At 51.3% G+C, this 21154-nt stretch overlaps 9 protein-coding genes across 9 annotated transcripts; 5 read left to right on the top strand and 4 right to left on the bottom strand.

Annotated features, from left to right (window-relative positions):
• Positions 1-773: 773 nt before the first annotated feature.
• Positions 774-2856, top strand: M437DRAFT_55338 (Cupredoxin; the record flags this gene model as incomplete). Its single annotated transcript, XM_041022851.1, has 6 exons — positions 774-901; positions 954-1247; positions 1308-1993; positions 2046-2197; positions 2250-2365; positions 2418-2856. 6 exons carry the CDS (start codon positions 774-776, stop codon positions 2854-2856), a joined length of 1815 nt encoding a protein of 604 aa, XP_040877141.1.
• A 2660-nt stretch (positions 2857-5516) lies between these two features.
• On the top strand, positions 5517-7214 carry M437DRAFT_77554 (MFS general substrate transporter; the record flags this gene model as incomplete). Its single annotated transcript, XM_041026829.1, has 1 exon — positions 5517-7214. The coding sequence occupies one exon, from the start codon at positions 5517-5519 to the stop codon at positions 7212-7214; it is 1698 nt and encodes a 565-aa protein (XP_040877140.1).
• Positions 7215-7990: 776 nt separating this feature from the next.
• On the bottom strand, positions 7991-8682 carry M437DRAFT_55051 (uncharacterized protein; the record flags this gene model as incomplete). Its single annotated transcript, XM_041022797.1, has 2 exons — positions 7991-8161; positions 8215-8682. 2 exons carry the CDS (start codon positions 8680-8682, stop codon positions 7991-7993), a joined length of 639 nt encoding a protein of 212 aa, XP_040877139.1.
• Positions 8683-9714: 1032 nt separating this feature from the next.
• On the top strand, positions 9715-11587 carry M437DRAFT_86954 (uncharacterized protein; the record flags this gene model as incomplete). The annotated part of the gene is made up of 4 exons (XM_041028561.1): positions 9715-9918; positions 9970-10087; positions 10138-11124; positions 11178-11587. 4 exons carry the CDS (start codon positions 9715-9717, stop codon positions 11585-11587), a joined length of 1719 nt encoding a protein of 572 aa, XP_040877138.1.
• A 312-nt stretch (positions 11588-11899) lies between these two features.
• On the bottom strand, positions 11900-13526 carry M437DRAFT_55039 (uncharacterized protein; the record flags this gene model as incomplete). Its single annotated transcript, XM_041022791.1, has 3 exons — positions 11900-12021; positions 12080-12601; positions 12731-13526. The coding sequence occupies 3 exons, from the start codon at positions 13524-13526 to the stop codon at positions 11900-11902; spliced, it is 1440 nt and encodes a 479-aa protein (XP_040877137.1).
• A 466-nt stretch (positions 13527-13992) lies between these two features.
• M437DRAFT_55184 (uncharacterized protein) lies at positions 13993-15678 on the bottom strand (the record flags this gene model as incomplete). The annotated part of the gene is made up of 3 exons (XM_041022817.1): positions 13993-14563; positions 14619-15019; positions 15073-15678. The coding sequence occupies 3 exons, from the start codon at positions 15676-15678 to the stop codon at positions 13993-13995; spliced, it is 1578 nt and encodes a 525-aa protein (XP_040877136.1).
• A 1118-nt stretch (positions 15679-16796) lies between these two features.
• On the top strand, positions 16797-18176 carry M437DRAFT_54960 (uncharacterized protein; the record flags this gene model as incomplete). The annotated part of the gene is made up of 1 exon (XM_041022775.1): positions 16797-18176. One exon carries the CDS (start codon positions 16797-16799, stop codon positions 18174-18176), a length of 1380 nt encoding a protein of 459 aa, XP_040877135.1.
• Positions 18177-18351: 175 nt separating this feature from the next.
• Positions 18352-19429, bottom strand: M437DRAFT_55068 (uncharacterized protein; the record flags this gene model as incomplete). The annotated part of the gene is made up of 2 exons (XM_041022803.1): positions 18352-19331; positions 19384-19429. 2 exons carry the CDS (start codon positions 19427-19429, stop codon positions 18352-18354), a joined length of 1026 nt encoding a protein of 341 aa, XP_040877134.1.
• A 611-nt stretch (positions 19430-20040) lies between these two features.
• On the top strand, positions 20041-21112 carry M437DRAFT_86949 (ribosomal protein S2; the record flags this gene model as incomplete). The annotated part of the gene is made up of 3 exons (XM_041028560.1): positions 20041-20112; positions 20164-20261; positions 20365-21112. The coding sequence occupies 3 exons, from the start codon at positions 20041-20043 to the stop codon at positions 21110-21112; spliced, it is 918 nt and encodes a 305-aa protein (XP_040877133.1).
• Positions 21113-21154: the final 42 nt, after the last annotated feature.

Raw genomic sequence — 21154 nt, 5'->3', positions numbered from 1 at the left:
TGCCGGGGTGCCGTGCAGCGGCTTGCGTTGGGAAAATCATGGCAGTGGATCAGATCATAGTCTCGATTGAGCATGAAAGCGAAGGATGAGGCGTGCCGACAGCCACGGACCTGGACGATTGAAGTATATGCAATGGATCAGACTGGTGAGATGTTCTTGCACTCGGCCAAGGGCCAGTCGCACCATTGTCTGGACCAAGAACCGGCGAGCATCACAATTGTATGTATGCTATAGCAGTTGGAAGTCTCAAAACTTGGCGTCGTAGCAGAGCGTGGTTTAGCGATCGATATGCATCAAGCCGCTGCAAGGTCTGATTAAGCTTCGGACGAGATTCAGCAATACAGCCAATTGAGATGCGCGGCGATTGCCGAGAGTCGATCTTTCTGCAAGTCGTCGCGATTTTGCTCTTGAATAAACGTCAACACCCAATGACAGCCCTTCGGATCCCCAAAACGTCCGGTGCATCTTGCTCGAAGTGGTAATAATCGCCGTGGAGCCGCATGCTTGCCACAGCAACACATGCATATTCGTAGGATAATGGATGCCTGCTAAACATGGGTGAACTTGAATTTCTTCAACCGTCATGAGCAACTTAGCAAGTGTTCGAGGTAGAAGACCATGCAGGGAGGCAAGGCAAGTCCCCATAAAGGCAGAGCTTGCTGCAGACCTGTCCAATACACTGTCCTCTCTGGTTCCGTCAAATCCCAATCGCGCAGCTTGCGCAGTCTTTCGCTTGTCAAATTTCTGTATTTCATTCTCAAAGTATAGACACAATGGCATCACGCACGCTTCTATGGGTTGCTAGTCTTGCTTCGGTCCCTCTTGCTTTGGCCGGTAGTCCGACGTACAGCGCCATCTTCCAAAATCCTTTGCCTTTGGCACCAATCGCAACTCCGGCAAGGTGAGAAGCTCAGCTACTGTGTGGCAGAGTCCTCAGGCTAAATCCTTCTCAGCTCTGCCAATGTCAATGGTCAACAAATAGACTTCTACGAGGTTACCATCGAGCCATTCCAGAAGCAGATTTATCCTGATTTGGGGCCCGCCAACCTCGTAGGTTTCAATGGTGTTGTACCAGGTCCGACTTACTATGTCCAAAAGGGCACGCAGACAATCATTCGCTACCACAATAACCACACTGATGATTCGGTTGTCCATCTTCACGGCTCAAGCACACATTCACCATGGGATGGCTGGCCAAGTGATGAGATTAAATACGGTCAATTCAAAGACTACTACTATCCAAATGAGTATGTATGCCTGTGGGTGATGTATGCCTGGGTGCCATGCTAACTTTTCTCTTCTAACAGTCAAAACGCTCGTTCCATTTGGTACCACGACCATGCCGACGGCATCACGACACTGAACTGTTTCAGAGGTCTAACGGGCACATATATCATCTACGATCCGGAAGAAGACAAATTGGGTCTTCCCACGAGCAAATATGATGTCCCTCTAATGATCACTGACAAAATGTACACCGATTCGGGTGATCTTGTCTCTGTTGCTAATCAGTCTGATGACTTTATCGGCGACATTATGGAAGTCAACGGCCAGCCTTGGCCATACCTTGAGGTTGAGCCCAGAAAGTACAGACTACGTCTTTACAACATTGCCACAAGTAGACCTTACGATCTTCACGTGGAGCAGTCGAACGGCGATTGGCTTGATTTCCAAGTCATCGCTTCTGATTCTGGATTGTTTGGCTCTCCTGTCAATTCCAACAACGTCGTAATGGGAATGGCCGAACGCTATGAGATTGTTGTAGACTTCTCAGCATTCGCCAATCAGAACTTGACCCTGAAAAATGCATTCAACCTTGAAGGGCCAGGATACCCTCAGTACGCCAACATGGATCTCGCCATGTCTTTCGTCGTTGGCGACTCTGTGAGCGATTGGTCGTCAAACGATGTTCCTAGCACTCTGAATCCCAACATCAATTGGCCAGAGGAGAGAGATCAAGTTGATCATACTTTCCGATTCCAAAGAGGTGGCGGTATGTCTAGCATTGTCCTCAACTTCGAGAAGTACTTACTGACCTGCCCAAGATAATGTTTGGACGATCAACGGAGTCGACTTCAACGATGTCAACAACCGCATACTTGCGAGACCGCCTCAGGGCTCGACACAACGGTGGAGATTGGTCTATGCTGGAGGTCCGGGCTATCATCCAATTCATGTTCACCTTGTGGACTTCAAGGTCGGTCACGAATTGATTCTGAAATGCACAATCAAAGACTAAACGTGCACAGGTCCTTTCTCGAACTGGTGGTAGCCGCGGTGTTCTTCCGTACGAATCTGCAGGTTTGAAAGATATTGTCCTTCTTGAACCTGGCGAAACCGTGGATATCGAGGCACACTATGGCCCGTAAGTCTAACCCTATGTCCGTTGGACAGGATCCTGTGCTGACCTGAAGCAGTTGGAATGGACTTTACATGTTCCACTGCCACAACCTTCGCCACGAAGACTCCATGATGATGGCCTCGTTCAATGTCACCAGGCTCGAAACCCTGGGTTACGATAATGTTGAGTCTCTTGATAATCCTGACGACCCACGGTTCGTAGCACAGGATTGGTCCGCCGATGCCTATTCGGATGATCAGGTACAAAGCAGAATCAACTACCTTGGCAGCTTGGGCGCATACAACGAACAGTCCCAGATCGTCAGTGCAGTTGCAGCGTACTACTCGAACAATCCCAATCCTCCGGTTGAGACTGGAATAACTACATCTCAGGCAGCCGCGCCGGCCCAACCTGCCCAGACACAGAGCTGGGGCCAAAATTGGCAGAACTGGCAAAACGGCAGAGGATCTGGAGGATGGAGCGGCCAGAAGGGAGGCCGGCCATGGCGGAGATGATGCCGGCTCGGTCATTTGATATATGTCTGGTCTTCTGGACATTTTGTTCTTGACCATCGGTTTTTTTCTCTTTTTTTTTTTCTTCTTCTTTCTTAGACTTATTCTTGCCTCAGTAACCCTGGCGACGATTATGACACATATAGATGTCGATAAAATACTCCCTAATATATCTCTTCATCCCTCAATATGTACTGAGTTGCTTAGGCCTTTCGAGGAGCTCTTGAGCAGGAAGTATGCTGCATCAACATGCGTGTAAGATATGGCTTGGTCATGCTGAATAGGTAACCCTGTCTTGAATTTTCCCACATCTCAGAACATAGCAATCCGCAGGAAGCATCCTCAAGAAGCAAGCAGGTCTTCATTCCAAGCTTGTTGATCAGTGCAAACGAGTGTTGTAAGCAATTAGATGTGCGTCAAGCCATAAGATAATGCTTTGCATTGGAGCAATATCAAGATTGAGAAGCTATCGGTCATGTGTCTGATTTCAAACTCCAGATGTGACTTCTGAAACCAGCGGACACGAGCGTAGATTGTCCGACATTCAGGAAGGCAAGTGCAAGCGATACCAAATCTACAGTACGGAGTATTACCCCGCTCTACACGATTGGAAGTCCCAAGTTGTTCAGTGTTATGTTTGGAGACGACATTATTGTCTCCGTTGAGGAGGCTGCCGAAACAGTGACAACGACTCATGTAGCTGAGCTTAATTTGACAGACTCTGTCATTCATGACCTTTAAGATTGGAGTACTGTAGCGTCACCCGAGCACGTTCCCTGCGCCGCCGCCGTCATTGCCGCGGGCGGATTCCGATAATCCATATTGGATCCTCGTGAGTCGTGACTACTGCATAGGATAACAGTCAACCTGATTCGCTCTCAACTTTTACATGACATGAGCCGATGCATCACGAGATGTCGTCTACAGTGACAAGAATGCCTCTCGAACCAATGCCGCGTTGTCGGCACTAACAACCATCCGAAACCCTGAGCAGAACTGTTCAAGATAGCTAAGTTGCGGTGTATGCATGTCAACAGTATGCTTTGTGTTTGGTCGAGGGATTCAGTCGTCATTGGAAACCCGGGGCCGGTCGTCCTTCGGTCCCCATCTTGGTTTCTGTGGGAAATAGTTTGCTCGCGAACGAGAAGAGGCTACCAATCGAGGCACCGTGTTTCGCTAAATGCTCGATTCACCAGCAAGACGTTGCCGAAAGCGCTCGCATCTCATCGCTCGTGCGTGAGTCGTGATAAAGACCGCGAGATAGAAAATTCGGCCAGCACAATAATCAATAATGCTATTACCTTGAAAGTTTAGACGTTCCAATGCCGAAGCGGCACGACAACGATCGGCAGGGGAGATGTACTTGTAGCAAGTCTTTTGCAACTTCTCAACGCATCAACCTTGAGAGGGACGTTTGAGCATCTGAGCGACTACGAGTACCAAGCCCTTACCTTAGTTGACGCTGTATTATTGCCTGAACTACCGCATCTCTCGATAGCGCATGAAGAAGCCAGTCCCCTCCCTACCTTTCATGCGAGAAGCCTCGAGCAAGCTATTATGCCCATTGTGATAAGTAGACAATCATCTCAGATGGATGAAGTACAACTCTGCCCGATCCCGGTAAACTTAGAGGCAGAAATTGAGAGCCTCTCAGCCCCTGTCGAGATGCTGCTGACTCCGTATGTTATGTACGTTTCCTAGAAAACTGAGCAAATCAGTTAACATCAGTAGTTGCTGGACCAAACACAAAACCATAAAATTGGCACTCCAGTTCTCTGCACGATTCTACTCCATGCACTATCTGACAACAAGCAGCATCTGCGTCATTCGAGATAATCACAACAGATCTTCATGCTGTGAGGTCCAGCTCCATGTCACTTTCTACCATGAGGTCCAACAGAATGCGAGGATGCCACCGGCATGCAATGGAAGGAAGACTCGGCAGCCGGACAACCCAATAGTGCGGGCCTGCACTGCCCAGCCCTAGATTCTGGTGCAAACAAATGTCAGATGCGCTGTTTGAATTCTATGGTGCAGAGGTGTCGCACGTCAGACGAGTCGGTTGCTCGGCAAGAAGGTAGACAACGCAAACAATCTTTTGTCTGTTGGGGCGAAGAGAAAAGGGCTCGACGTCATATTCTAGGTTCGAAGATAGCATATTTGCATTTCTTGGCGGATCACGGCCCGTGAAGTCCAGGTTCCAGATCCGAACACCTTTTTCCAACCACAAAGCTCATCTGAAAGGGCGTCAGAAATCCTTGAATTGCCATCAGTATTTCGCCAGTGGTAATATAGAGATTGAGAATGGCGCAGTTAGGTCACGCAAACGGTTTGATATGCTCGGAATGAAGATATGAAAATGCTTCAAGCGACTAAAGGCAGTTCAACCAGTAAGTCTGAGTTTTCGGTCCGTCAGTCGGTCACATCGCGGACCATCCAACGTCCACCGAGAAGGAACCTTAGGTTGAGACTGTGATCTCACTGGCATTTGCTTGTCGTGCCACCGCCGGTTCGGTGGGTACGTCTGATCAGAAGACGGTGGGTTTGTTTCCAAGGCCATCCGGGGCGAGTTTTTTCGTGGGCCACCTCTCCGTCATCGTATATAGTTGCTCCATCCCTCCCCGGGTCACTTTGCATTTGCATCCACCTTGTCATTTCCCATCATGAATACTGCACCTACACATCTCCAGAATCCTTCACGGAACGCCTCGACGGCCACCGCCTCTTGGACAGAGCAGAACTATAAGGAAAAGGACACCGAGTCCCCTCGTTCAGGATCCACCGATGATGATGCTACCGACAAGAAAGAGACCAACGTCGAGCCTCACTCACAAGGTTGGCTTTGTGGTGGCAAGCATCTCGAAGAGCTTCGCCAGAACGAGGACCTTAACCTCGACGGACCTTTGACTGAGGTCGATGTCGACCTGCCCCTTACTCGCACTCAAGTTATCAACCAAGGCGACAAGCAATTGATCGAGCTCAAGTTCGCGCCTGACGACAAGGAAAACCCCTTCAAGTGGGGCAAGTGGAAGAGACGTTTCATTTCGACCCAGCTCAACCTCATGACCCTCTTCATCGGTCTCGCTACCACTGCCTACAGCTCCGGTATCAACAGCATGGTTGCAGAGTTCCACCGCTCGACCGAGATGGGTCAATTGGGTCTGTTCACGTTCAACATGACCTGTGCCATGGCGCCGCTCTTCCTTGCACCTTTCTGTGAGCTTGTCGGTCGCAAAATCATCTACGCTGGAGCATACCTCTGCTTCTGTCTCTGCTTCATCGGTCTGGCTCTTGGTCAGAACATTGCCACTATCCTCGTTATGCGTACACTTCTCGGTCTCTTCGGTTGTGTCGGAACCATTCTCGTTGGCGGCACATTCAGCGACATGTACGATGTGCACGAACGTGCCAGGCCCATGGCCATGTTCTCGTACGTTGCCATCCTTGGTACGGTTGGCGCTCCTATCTACGCTGGCTTCATTGATATGACTATTGGCTGGAGATGGATCGAAGGTATCCAGGGATTGAGCAACATTCCTCTCCTCATCTGCATCTTCCTTTTCTTCAAGGAGACCCGTGGAGGTGTTGCCCTCCAGAAGCGTGCCAAGGCCGTCCGCAAGGCTACTGGTGATGACCGTTACCAGAGCGCCATGGACTTTGAGACTCCTAGTGTCCAGGCTATGCTCAAGGCATCCTCGGTCAAGGCTATTTACATGTTGGCTACTGAGCCTGTTGTGTTCTTGTTCGGCCTTTGGATCGCTTTCTCTTGGTTCATCGTCTTTTTGTTCTTGTCTGTCATCCCTATCACTTTCCAGGAGAAGCGCGGCTGGAATGAAGGCGTTGCAGGTCTTCCTTACATCTCCCTCTGTATTGGTGTTACCCTCGGTTGGTTGGCTCATCACATCCAGATGAGAAGATACCTCAAACTCACTCAGGACCCCAACCACAAGGTCGTTCCTGAGGACCGTCTCTGGGCTGCCCTTTGGGGAGCCGTCTGGATGCCTATTGGTCTCTTCATCTACAGTTTCACTCAGTACGGATATCTGTCCTGGGTTGGTCCTACCATCGCCCTTGCCCCCATCTCCTTTGGTGTTTACTTCATCTTCGAGTCGACCTACAGTTATACTGCCGACTGTTACGGAGAGAGCTCATCCTCAGCCATTGCCGGCCAGGGTCTCATGAGAAACACTCTTGGTGCCGTCTCTCCTCTTTTCGCTTCCCAATTCTTCCACAATGTCGGCAGCCAGTACGCCGGCCTCATCTTGTCGCTCATTGCTTGTGTGCTTACTTTGGTTCCTTTCGTATTCTACAAGTACGGACATCTGATGCGCGCTCGCTCGAAGCTTGCCATCGTCTATTAAACAAAGTCTGGTGGCTGTCATCATATCGCATTATTCTTATGGCATTTAGCGATTGGCGTTTGGATATTTTTTTCTGATAATATGTACCTACGGACTGTTTCATGTATGACTATCAAAAGTCCTTGGTCACAATAAAAGTCACGCTGTCGAAAGACTGCAACAATGAACAACCCGAAATCAACATTTTACAATTGTCCTATTGATCTGTATAAGAACGTGCAAATATCAAATTTCAGCTGGTAATCACTTCCTCCTCGTGTGCTACAGAGAGTCAGAGTGTAGCTATAGAAATGCATAATTCTTTCAAGAACAACGTGGTTTCCACAAAGAGAATCCCATTACAGGCTATCTCAATGGCTAGCCTCACATTCTGTCTAAAACGGTGCATCTCGATAGCTTATAAAAGTCTCTGTACCTCGGGATGGAGAAGAGCTTCATTGCAACATTGTGACTATCTACAGCACACGGGAAGGTTACTTATTGACATTGATTCGGACAGCTCCTGTCAAACTCGGTGGTAGCAATACAACACACAAAGAGACCGAGACATTTGTTGATTTGAGTCAAGGAGATATGCAACTGTTCATAAGAAGAGCTACATAAGACACGGAAGCAAGAGATAGCAGGTGATGTTTCAATGCTCCATGCACGCCGTGGTTGGTATGTTGGATAATTCGTGTCGTCGTGAAAAAGGCCGTGTAGAAGGAAAGCTCGACGATCGTATCGTGGTCGGTATGCCTCAGTATAGCTCCAAACTCAATGGGCGTGCGAGCTGTTCAGACATAATAGCGTCTACTGCTGCTGTGGTGGGATCGACGGGGGGAGTTGCGTCTGTCGTAGCTACCACGGCTGGAACGTCGCTGACCATGACGAGTGCTGTGGTACTCCTTCTTAATGACGACGGTATCGCGCTCACGGTGGTGTCTGTGAACCAGAAGGGCAAGAAGCTGGAGAGGTGTCAGTAGTTACTAAGCAGTAAGTATACGGACGAGCAGCTTACGAAAGTGATGAAGAAGAAGATGATATTTATGATGGCGAGAGCGAAGCAGGCCTTGAGCATGGCACATGTCTTGTTGATATGGAGCGCCCATTGGCTACCGCTCTCGCGGCCGTAATAGCCAAAGGGACCCAGGCTGAGGTAGATGCTTCCGCTGCTGAAGTGAGCGCAGTCTTGGTTTGTGATGGCGCGCAACTCATAGACAGCGGCTATCAAGGTTCCCACAAATGCAAGATCGACTAATGCGACGAACAAGGCGGAGTGTCGAGCGCGCAGGTAGGTCACAAGTGTTGCAAGAGTCCACGCTGCCGCCAGAACTGATGTGATGAAGAGCAACAGAATGTAAGTAGGTGTGAGCTGGTTGTTGACGACGAAACCATGAACAAACCACGCAAGCATACCCACAATTGGGATGAGGGTGAGTAGCTGCGCAATGCGGAATGAGAGGAAGAGGAAGCCTGATAGTGCCATATTCGCGATTGGTATAGTGCGATGGACTGGTTTGGAGAAAGTCAGAGGAAGCTCGCAAAGGAGGAGCTTGTCAGCACGGCTGCAATTCAAGACCTGAGGTATCACGCAGTATGTACGTGAAGTAATCACTTGCTTGGTCTCACGGGGGATCACGGTCAGTATTTGTACAAGGTGACGACGACCACCGAAACCACTCGCGCAGCAATCAGAGACTGGGCAAAAAAACTTGATTGCAAAGGCTGGGATAATATATTCTATGCAGCCAACACATCTGCATCGCTCTTGTCCTTTTTGGTGCGATCTGACAAGCCCGACAGCACGCGGGGCTGGCAAGGGTGTGAAAGCATGGAAGGTGGTTGGGATACGGAAAAAAGCAGGAAGTCGCGCCTCAGCCTGGCCAATCGCAGAAAGCCACTCTGCACTAGCCTTGCTTCACAACCTCCCACACTGCCATTTGCTCCTACCATCTTCTTTCACTCAACATGCTTCACTCAGCTCCATCATCAGTTATCTAGTAGGTATTCTCACGACCGGTCATCCAGATACATGGGTTGCTAGCATACGCTTCGGCCAAAGCCACCCTTCTACAAGGCAAGCAGCTTCTTTATCGTAGATCCTTTTCTGGTGCATGTTTGTCTTGTTTTCGAAATGCCATATTTCACACTTGCACGACTCAGACCAGGAAGAAATCGTGTCTTGCTTTGTTACCAAAAGAGTTCCTTGTTGATGATACCTTCGTCCTTTTTGCAGTACTGCTAGGTGCATTTGACGGCAATATTTCCGATATTCGTAGGGCATCCGATTCATGTCAGTAGAGCCTCTGTATAAGGGCTGTATTTGGAGAGTCATTGTATCGTAAGTGATGGTTTGCTTTACTGTCCGACAAAATCATTTCACGTTTGGAGATTTCAATTATGCTACCTTCACCATTGAAGATTTCAATTACCGCTACCTTCACCACGCGTTTGTTTGTACGCTAAGCTATTCTGGCAATAAGCGTGATAAGACGCCCATACAATTCCAAACGCAACCATGGCAAATACTAGCAACACAGCCGACTCTTTTGAGGCCATCATGGTCCACCCTGCACTCCGCAAGGCCACCGACCTAGTCCCAGCAGAGTCTTGGGTCTCTGCCATGGCTTCAATCAACTCTCTTGTAAATCACGGCATGACTAAAGATCTGCTGCTCGTCTTCGAGGGTGAAGCAGATGGAGTCAAGCGCTATAATGGTTTTGTAAGTACCAAACATCTACGCTTTGCATCCTTCCCTGTTAACTTCTTGAAGGATGACCTCTGGGATGCCGAAGGCGACTGCACAGTCAGGCTGGACAATCAAGATGTCTGTTTTGACAGCAGGATTATTCTCGGAACCAATTCACAAGACCTCATCTCGCTGATCTCAGGTAATCTCAGCGTCATGTATCTCAGCGGCGGTGCGCTGACCATGCTGTAGAATGTGTTTGCGAAAAGGGTAGGCACTACCGCTTCAAAATGCCTCCACTTGGCCAGGATATGGAGAAGGTCGGCAAATACAACCTGGCCATTCGCAACTTTATCGCAACCCTCATCCGCAGACCCCTCATCGGATGTACTCTGGTGTCTGCTCTGGAAGATCTGCAGATCGTTGTGAAACATACCTTCAAGTGGCAGCACCAGCCAGAGAGAGCTGCCGATTTCGTCCGCGATTATGTGCAGGAATCGAAGCTTGACAACTTCACCAATAGACCTGCTGATATAGGCAAATTTCTGGCATGGACGGAAGAGATCCGTTGGTCCAGAGCTTTTGTCGAAACCTTCGCTCATTGCGTAGGTATGCTCAACTGTGGAGTCCTTGATCACGAATCCCTGGACAATCTTTCGCCAACAACACGGGCTCTTCTGGAACACAGCTGCACACATATGCACTACCGTCTCTCATCCACTGAGATGCCCATGGCCGTATTTGGCATCAATTCAAATACTTTGGCTAGACTCGAAGATCACGCTGGGGTCAAGAAGTCGCTCCTGGCCTTTCAAGACTTCCTTCGACAGCACTATGCTCAACTCTACGGAACATGGCCGCCGCCTGTACACCAGAATAGCGGACACTGGTTGACACGTTCGGTGGCTCACCGCTTGCAACAAGATTTTGGCAACCTCTACGATCTACTTGTCGACAGAGACATTCACAGTCGAGCGATCACTCCCGCGCACGTTGGTTCCTTAGGCTGTGCGCTTGACAGAAGACAGCTTCTTGCATCGTGGGACCACCAGAATGGTTTCCAATCCCTGCCACACTCCACTCCCAAGATCCCGGACTACTCCCCTACCATGGTCGTAGAGCAGGAAGAAGAGAAGGGAGCCAGACGTTCATCTCTCATCCCAGCTGTCCAGAAGCACCGTAAGAAGGCTCCAGACCTTTACAACATCTACACACGTGCTATCAACTCTGAGGCGCAGTGTAAGTGATCTGATATCGGTGCAATCTGGATGCATGCTAACTCGATCAAACAGTGTCGACATTCTGCAAAGCCTTCTTGAACCACGAGAGCTCGACCAAGCACCAACAGATGGACACACACGAAGGTCGTCTCGGACGTTGGATCATTGTTTACTACACGATGCAGCTGCTCTCCAGAGTCGCTGTCGACATTCAGGGCCTTCGCTACACCCTGGGCGTGGAATACCATCTGAATGCGGACCTCGACGGCACCCCACCGTGGAACTCTGACGACTTTCCTGCGACCATGCGCCCAGCCGGTCCTCAGTACGCGTGGGCTGCATTGTTCGCGAGAGCTACTATGCCACCTCGTACCCCTGGCAGTGCTCAGAAGAAAGCAACCAAGGCCAAACTCAAGGTTATTCACTTGGCTGATGGCCGAGTCATGCTGCAAGACTCTGATGGTCATGTCATCTTCAGGTAGATAACACAGTGGTGAGCGAGAAGGCGTTTAGTAGATTCCGAACAGAGATGAAGGAAGACATCGCGTATCGGGAGAACTGTCAAGGAATTGGTCAGAGAACAGAGCATGGACGATATCAGAAGTCTTTTGAGAGCGAGAAGCAAATTGAGACTTCTCGTCGAACAAGGAAGGAACCATCCATGTTTTTACTGCTTGCAGTTAGATCGAAGTGGCTCTTGCCCTTTCAATGAAAGCTTGAAAAAGGAACCAAGATTCGCGGTTGTTATGAATGATAGTCAGGTTGCTATCTACCTAATTCTTTCCAGCAATCTGCTATATCCGCAGAAGACTGTTAATATCGACACGTCGGTAGTAAGAAATATGTTCGAACTCTATCCAGTGCTGAGCTAGGCAGTCAGGGGATACGAGGATGAGCTGAGAGGGCATATATTCGTCTACGAATAGGAGCTGTTAGCACTGTTCCATGAGTATTTGGGAGCAAAACGTTCTTACCTCCCGTAAAACCTACTCCAGCAATGTGGCCGGCACTCCTGACAACCCTTGCGCCACAAAAAGCAGCTTCATCTGCTATACGCACAAGTCCGCCATCACTTATGTCAGGAGCAATGAAGGTGTATTCACCGCGTGGCACGTTAGGATCGCCCGTCAGCTTGATAGCCTCGATACGTCCATTGTATATATCCTGTCCACCTGTGGTACCTGATGAAGCTGGCACAAAGAGTTCATTAACGGGAGACGTGCCGGACTCCGGCTCCTGGTCTTCTTGTGCACTCGCGTAGCTGCTGTTACTGCTTTCAGAGCCATTGCTGTAGCGTCGATACTGACCAGAAGCCAGCCATTCCAGCATATGGTTCATTTTATCCGGCAAGGGCAATTCTTCACCTTTCTCTGGCTGCAGGACAAGAAGGAACTCACAGCCATGGCCGCTGTAATCACCACACCAGATGCCTTGCCAGGGCTTTTCTTTGGTAGGAACATAGCAACTTGGCGGCAGAGTTCCAAACGTGGATACCTCTTCCCCCATGCGGACCGTCATCATGGCGTGACCACCAGCGTTCATGAGCGTTGGAGCGAAACCACCAAATCCAAGAGCAGTATGAATGCGATCAGCAGCGCCCAAGGCCATTATTGAACTACTATGACGGCGGCCAGAGAACTCGACCCACTTCCGCAAACGAAAGGTGTTTTGACTGACCTCGTCCAGGGTTGAGGGTCTATGCGCGAGTGCTTGAAATGATCGAGTAGAAGCGTTGCGAGTTCGTGATAGAGCGGGAATTTTCAATGGCGGCCAGACTCTTGTTCCAGGGCCTATGGCAATCTCGGGAAGGTCGCGTGCAAGCATGAATGATGTGTAGAGACCGGGTGGAGCAGAGCAATTCATCATGATCTCACGGGACAGCAAGGGAAGAGGCTGGGTCCCTTGGTCGTCATATTGGTCAGGAAGACGTGCTTGAGTGCGTGGGTTTCCAGGATCGAGCTTCAAAACAGGTGAATTGAGGTCTAATTGGACTTTGGGGTTAAAGGTGTGAATGAAAACATCTTCATCGTGCTCCCAGTGCTCAAACTTGCGGACGCCCGGCTCGGCAACTATGGCATATGCTTCGATACATCCTCTGCGCGAGTCATAACGAGCAAGCAACAGCTTGCCGTTTGGCTCACTGTCCGAGAACCAGATTTTGTGTCGGCAAAGGAACCAATAAGGGTGATGAGCAATGTAAAGATCCCGGAATGATGGGAGAGGAGCTGCACTGGTCAAATGGTGCGGAATCTGGTCGTTGACGTGCTGTTGCCACAGGGAATCACTCAGAGCATGGTTACGAAGAAAGCGGCAGGTCAGCGCCAGATCTGCCAGGCACGTCGGCTCGAGAAAGCGAAGCACATTTTGGATCAGCTCGGCGGGCAAAGTGAGCAACCGTGGTACCGTGCTGTCTTCAGCCATGGTTGTTATTGATCAGGTCAAGTCGTAGGTAAGCATGAGCGGCGACAACGGCACCACCGAGTCGTCTAGGTACAAGAGTCACCACCTCCACTCTTGCACCACCTCGGCACCTTCCTCTTACGGAACCATTGCCAAATACTACACCATAGTCGAAAACTCCTTCGACTCACTTCTCTCGTTGCGCTAAAAGGAACAAGGATGTACACGGTCATGCTGCTTCAACATGTCAGAGAAACCATGGGTCAATTAAAGTCATGACATTACGACAGGATTGATCAAAATCCACGACGATAGCAGACATTATCAAAGTCTGATATCCATGCTGGTCTGGTCTAATGCTAATCTCTCTGTGTTTGTTCTTCCTTTTCCAACAGCGCTATGCTTGTATAACCACACTTCCAATGCACGCAGTTGCTATCAAAGACGCTCGCTTATCGTCACTCACTCCTCGCATCGCCACCTACCCTCAACGAATCGTTGCAGTGTCAAATGCTGGAGTGGCTTCCAATTCGGCATTACCGTGCTCCTGATCATCCGACACTGCTTGTGGTGTTGAAGCACCGGCTGCTTGTTCCGCCTTCTCGCCCGAAGATGATGATGATTTGGGCTTCTCAACCTTTGCCGTCTTGGGTTTGGTCGGAGCCTTTGGTCTGATTACAGAAGGTGTACGCTTTGGAGGACTTTTGACTTCAGTCTTGTCATGCACTTTGCTGGCTGAGCTCGCGGTTGGTCTCATCATTCGCGCAAGGAAACTGTCGTCAGGGCCCTTGGGAGCACTGGCAGGTTTACTCTCGGTCTTCTTGGGTACGCTGGCTGTTGACGCAAGTGACGATCGAGCTGCGGGCTTTGTAGTAGCTGCAGGAGCACGCGCTTGAGGACGGTTGGCTACAGCGGGTTTGGAGACAGACACTGAAGCCTTGGATGGCTGCGAGTCTTGTCTTGCTGCTGAGGCGGCAGTTGGTGCAGTGAGATGCGAAGACACCTTGATTGGTCGTGTGGGCGATCGAGGACGAGTGGGTTTAGACTGGGGAGATTTCCTGGTAGACGCATTAACAAACCTGGCACAGATGAATACTGCATGTGTCGTCTCACGTCTTGGTAGAAGCAGCGTCAGCCTTCGACTTAGCTTGGGCAAGTGAAGAATTGCTAGGCTTTCGAACTGGCGGCTTGGGCGAGAGCGTAGACGATGGTTTGGCTGCTGGTGACTTCTTGACCGGCGTGGGGACCGGCGATTTCTTTGCAGAAGTTGGCGTCTTGGGCGGAGCTTCAGCTGATGGTTCGGGCTCGGTTGCGACGATGTTCGCGGGTCTATGAGGCACAGAGGCAGGGCTGGCATCGACGGCTGTGACAGTGCCGCGACGGGCGCGCGAGGGAAGCTCTGCAGGCGGCGCCGACTCGTTGTCTGCACTGGCTTCAGGGGTAGGCGAAACAAGGGAACGATCTGTTAGGTCAGAAGGCTTCATTGAACCCGGCTCTTCTTGCACGCCAGACACCTGTACATGGATTTAGCTTCTGGAAAGAAAGGGGACCAGGTCTAGCTCCTAACCGGCTTGTCAGGGTTGTCGGCAGGCATGTCATCAGCAGGTAGCGTCATGGGTTGAGCGGCCTTGATTTCTGAAGTCTGAGTGGCGGTAGCAGGCTCAGCGACATCTTCGGCCGAAACCTCATCTCGGAGCTTGCTTTGAGGCATCTCATTGTTGCCATGAGCGATTTGTCCAGCAGCCATATAGTCCTTGGCCTCGACTGCAGGAGTGGTGACGGCGGGGGTCTGCTCAATGGCAGCCTCGGGGATTGTCTCTGCTACCATGGGGTTTGAGCCCCGGCGTTCCTCCTCCTGGGTCATACTCTGCCTGAGGTTGGTAATAGCATTGCTGCCATCGTCCAGACTGAAGCTGTGGCGGCGCAGGCTGGCGGAACTCTCCTGCTGCCTGGATTGATACTCGTCTTTTGTCTTTTGCGGATCGATGTCCATGGCAGGGGTTGGGCTGCTTGGACTGCCGTGCTCGACAGAGACGAAGCTCGAGCGGACCTTTGATAGAGGACGGTCGACGTTGGATGCTGGAGACAGGTGGCCGTTGGAGCGGCCGCGGTCAGGCGAGGTGGAATCGGCGGTTGTGGCGGTGGTGTTGTTGGAGTTGTTGTTCTCAAACATGGCGAGCAGGTTGCGTACTTGGCTACTGGAACGATTTACCGACATGGCTATGGGCACCGAAAGGTAAGCATGTGTTTCTGGCCGCATTGGAGTCTTTTGAGTCTTTCAGCCAGGGTCTCGAAATCAAGGTTGCTGTTGATTGCACTCGTCGGTCGACAAATATGCTGCACGAGCCGCTTCATCTTATGAAACGAAACGCTAGTGTGCGTGCCAGGGCTGCTGCAATTGGTGCTCACTTACACTACGAGAATCACCAGAAAATTGACATGCCAGTAGGGAAGCTCTGGCAGGTGGGTTTGAATGCGAATTGATGAGGAAGACAAGTCTTTCTCAGAGCTGTCAACTTGCAACTATTCGCGTGTCCTGAGCCATCCAACTGCCAAGCCCTTGCACGTCATAGTATGCACAGACTGACTTCTACCTTGCTGTCTCGCGTGGTCCAGAGAATCGTCGTGAGACGAGTCTGCCTGCCGTTTTATGTTTCCTATTTGGCTCTACATCCGTCTTGTGCTGTTACTCATACGTCGTGTGTCAAAAGCCTACAACAGCGGGAGAAGCCTGGTCGGTATGGCCCAATTAAGTGGTCGTCTCCTTATATAGATTGCTGTGTGAAACACGTCCGAGGCCAATTTCCTTCGAGAACATGTCATTCGACCTGGCACTTGTTGTTTACTTTGTGCTGGCCACAAATTCGAACGCACATGAACTTGGGCAAGCTCATGCAGGTGACTTAGCACTCTCATCGAATGTCTGGCACAAAGCACGTGTCTCGAATGCACACTGGCTTTGTTCGATTCCTGCTGGTGAAAATTCCATAGAGCGAGCAACCCTTATCCAGGCCTCTGACTTCTTCTGCTCTCACCGTTGTCTAGTTGTCTCTTGAGCTGCCCATACAATCTGAAGGTCCCCCAAAGCCGGCGAATAGGTACAACTTACAAGTATTGTAGGGTACACACGCGACGCCGTTGGTATCGGAGAGTTGCCGAAAGTCAATAACCGGAGTGTCGGTCCCGACCCAGCCATTGTCCCTGACCACACGTCCATCCTCCACTCTTTGTCAACAGACTTGCTGGTGTGCCCGCTTGTCCATAGCCCTCTTGTCCAGCTGTTTAGATACCATGGCGGCAGCAGTCTCTCCACGGCCCTCGACTGCTTTCGATCTACGCAACACGGCACCTTACACGATCCGCTTGGGCCGCCAGCTGCCGTCGTGTTCTAGTATACAGTACAATCATAAACCAGATCTCTCAGATCCTGAACATGCCGAGTCTTCGATTTTCCATGCCGCCGAGGACGGCCGAGTCACGCTCGCATTGAGAGACGGCCTCGATGAGTACAAGTATACCGGCACGCGCCGCCACGATGACGATGAATACCTTCTATTGCTCGACGAGGATGGTAAAGATTTCGTGCTAGAAAAGATCGCTTCGTCGTACGCTCTGAATCTGTCTCGCGCGCCTTGGGAGTCGAGCTCGAAAGTCCTGGCCGACCGATATCCGCAGTTGTTGTCCACCGACGACGACGAGCACGGAGAAGACTTCGAGCATGCAGACGATAACGACGGCGGCGTTTCGCTAGATCCAGCTGATGCAGATGCTGCCAATCCCTTCGATTTTAGACACTACCTGGACGTTGAAGACTCGCCCAGCCCTCACCTTCCTCCCTCAAAGGCTGCACCGGCAGCCACCCCAGCAGGCTCTCAAACCTCGACAAGAACAAATACACCAATTGCCAAGTCCATTCGCAAACAGACCTCTGCCTTTGCCCCAAAAACTGCCAAACTACCGCCGAAGCCGCGAACCAAACCAGTTCCTTCTGAGATTAATCCAGCCTCGAAGGATGTGGCACGCTCGCCCTCTCCAGAAACACACTCCTACAACAAGGCTCAAGTCCAAGTGCCAGCTGTTCGTCTCGACCGTCGTGCTTCGACGCGGGTTGCATTGCCTTCGAAGCCTCCGCCAAAGAAGAGAGAACCAGAAGAACTCTCGCTTGATGATGAGGATGAGGATGACGGAGATTTGATCCTTGAAGGCGATGAGCCGGAGCATATGTCATACCATTCCAACAATTCAAAATCAAGCCTAGGTCTTGCCCTGACGAATGGATTGGGTGAAGGACCACGCAGCCTGCGAAGCGCGGCAAGTAGTCCCGCTGGTAGTCACATCAACTCGCCAGCTCCACAACGACCAAGTCCACTCGCTGAACATCGAGAAAGAGATTATGACGAGGATGAACTTGTCATGGATCCTGATGAAGAAGCCAATGAATACGATCATGTGGAGAGTGATGCAGACGAAGACGGTGATGTGGACGCTTTGCAGCTACCCAGTCCCGCGCAGGCGCATCGACCAAGCATCAGCGGACCGACCGTCAGTGGCGACGATGATTACGATCTCGAGAAGCAAATGCTGCTGGAGTTGGAAGGAGGCTTGGACGACTACACGGCATCTGGACAGCCAGGTGGTGCAGACAGCGACGAAGAGAGTGAAGAAGAGTAAGGTGAACTTATACTGTTAAGAATTCAGAGGTGCATACGAGTACAACATGATGATTAGTCTCTCGTCTGACAACAGTGCGTCTGTGATGATGGAAGGAAATTGGATATACAGGAACAGAGTAATTTTACAGATACCCCCATTTGCTATAGGTTTTGGAATGCACGATTTTTAGTGTCTATCGTAGACTGATCTCACCCTTCCATGTTCCCTCGGTCAGGCCGAGTGTCTCAATCAGGTGTTGCCATCTTGGCCCACCTCTTTCCTTTCGCCTGAGATACTGAAGAAGCTTTTGTCTCTTGTGGACCAAGATGGTCAGGTTGCGCTTGTTGATCTTATCAGGTCTTCCTCTGCTCTCCAAGAAATCGGCCAGCGTCTTGATCTTGGCCGTCAAGATGGCGATCTGAACCTCGCTACTACCTGTGTCAGGGCCAGCGCGCTCGACTTTCTGTGTGACTGCGCTAGGGTTCTTCAGAAGGATTGATTCGGCGACTGGAGGCTTGGGAGGCAGTTTCTTGTCTGTCTGATGGCGACCGAAAGTATCGACACAGCGTTGAATGTTGACACGGAGACGATCCTTGGACGAGCCGTTAGACAATGACACGATACGGTTGAGAGCCTCGGTGGCCGTGGCGTGTCTCTCTTTGCGCTCTTGCTCGTGTTGTTGGTGTTCCTGTTCCCTGCGTTGTTTCTCTTCTGGATCGTTGGTCTCGAAGAAGTCTTGATCGGCGACGGAAGCAGTCAACTGTTCACTGCGGATGGAGGCCTCCTGGATTTCCCGCTGAGTAAGGAAGAAGTTCTTGTATTCCTCATTCTGGGCGTTTGGACCAGATGGGGATCGGTTCGGCGAGGATGATTCATTGCGTGTGGCAGCATGAGTGTCGCTGGCGGAAGAGGTAGGAGTTGAAGGAATGGCCGTCTCGAATGACTGGACGAAGGGAGTGGTGATGCCTCGTACGGGATCACCGAGGGCTGCTGAGCGCTCCTGCTCAAGGACTTGCTGGCGCGATATGTTGGCAGCTTTACGAGCACGGGCTTGCGCTAGCGCATACGGGTCGCGGTGTCGTCTCTTCTGCTGGACGGTTGAGGCCTGGTCTACGGATGTCGAGGCAAAAGTTCGACAGATCTGCGCTGATGGAGATGCGGTATAGCCATGCCCTGCAATAGAGGTTGGTATTAGCAAAGCGCGAACTATGGACATGCAACATACCATTCAGAGCTCTTAGGCTCGAAAACAGAGGAACTCGTGGCGGCATGGTTGTATGTGGGCTGAGACTTGAGTATACATTCAACCGGGTCTTTGATTTTGGCTTGGACGGAGATGCATCGGCGGACTTCCTTGCCAAGCAGACTTCCCGCAACCACCAAAAGCTCTATCAGACTCCCGAGCAACGAGTTGCAAGCATGTTTCATCACGATCACATTTGCATGAGAGAAGACACGGAAAAGAAAACCTCATTAATAAGACCCGAGGATCCTTCGATACCCATGGTGAAGCTAATATATTTATTTTCACATGTGGTAAGAGCTGGTTCGAAGATTACCACACGCTTCAAGATGTTGCATGTGAGCCGAGAACAATGAATTGAACAATCGCAATCTCTTCAAGCAAACTGGACGGTTATGTCGAATTTCAATTGCACGGCCTTGCTCTGGAAGAATCTTCTCCCACAAAATGTGATGTTCATCGCAAGAGTCTCAAGGTGACCCTGGCATCTGTTACGGCTAAATCCCGGTAGGAGCGTGGTCGCGCCCACAGCTTGGCGCGGTCAAAATTCAGCTTGCCAGTCGCGGCTTCTATCTTTTGCAGTGTTGCGCCTTCCCTCCCTTCTTGTCACCAGCCCCGTCGACAACTATACCGGTCAAGATGTCTCCCTCCAACACCCCCGCCTCCATGGCTGCTACCAGCCAAGACATTGAGATGCTCCTGGCTGCTCAGGTTCGTGCGACTGCGCAGTATGCCGACTTCCTCGACTAATGTGGACAACAGTGCCACATCGGTTCCAAGAACCTCCAGGTGCACATGGAGCCTTACCTCTGGAAGACTCGCCCTGACGGTGTCAATGTCATCAACATTGGCAAGACCTGGTGCGTTTGGTGATGGTGCTGCAGGAAAGCGCGCAAACCGCAACTTTTCGCAGCCTCGAAATTTCGCAAAAAAGAGCTCTGTCTGACCTGGATGCGCCTTTAGGGAGAAGATCGTCCTTGCTGCCCGCATCATCGTCGCCATCGACAACCCCGCCGACATTTGCGTTATCTCTGCCCGTCCCTACGGTCAGCGTGCCGTCCTGAAGTTCGCCGCCCACACTGGTGCCTCCGCCATTGCCGGTCGCTTCACCCCCGGTAACTTCACCAACTACATCACCCGCTCGTTCAAGGAGCCCCGCCTCATCATCACCACCGACCCCCGCACTGATGCCCAGGCCATCAAGGAGGCCTCGTACGTCAACATCCCCGTCATCTCGCTCTGCGACTCCGACTCGCCCACCGAGTACGTCGATGTTGCCATCCCCACCAACAACAAGGGTCGTCACGCCATCGGTCTCGTCTGGTGGATGCTCGCCCGTGAGGTCCTCCGTCTCCGTGGCACTCTCCCCAGCCGTGAGGCCGAGTGGGATGTCATGACTGACTTGTACTTCTACCGCGACCCCGAAGCCGAGGAGAACAAGGACTCCGCCAACCAGGATGAGGCCAAGGTTGCCGGTGCCGACGAGGTCGGTGCCGCCGCCGTCGAGAGCGGTTTCGCCAACGACTGGGAGGTTAGCGGCGCCAACGCTGGTGCCTTCGCTGCCGCCTCTGGCACCGCCGGCGCTGCTGCCAACTCCAGCTGGGATGCTGAGGGTGCTGACTGGGCTGCCTCCAGCGCTCCCGTCCAGACCGGTAACGAGGGCTGGGCCTCCGAGACCAACGCCGAGACCGCCCCTGAGACCACCTGGTAAATGCCACATTAACGAGGGGGGCGAGAGCGGGTTTGATGAAAC

This window comes from Aureobasidium melanogenum (assembly GCF_000721775.1).
Source record: "Aureobasidium melanogenum CBS 110374 unplaced genomic scaffold scaffold_21, whole genome shotgun sequence".
Classification (NCBI taxonomy): domain Eukaryota; kingdom Fungi; phylum Ascomycota; class Dothideomycetes; order Dothideales; family Saccotheciaceae; genus Aureobasidium; species Aureobasidium melanogenum.
The sequence above is the reverse complement of the archived record's forward strand: the minus strand, read 5'-3'. Positions and strand labels throughout refer to the sequence as shown.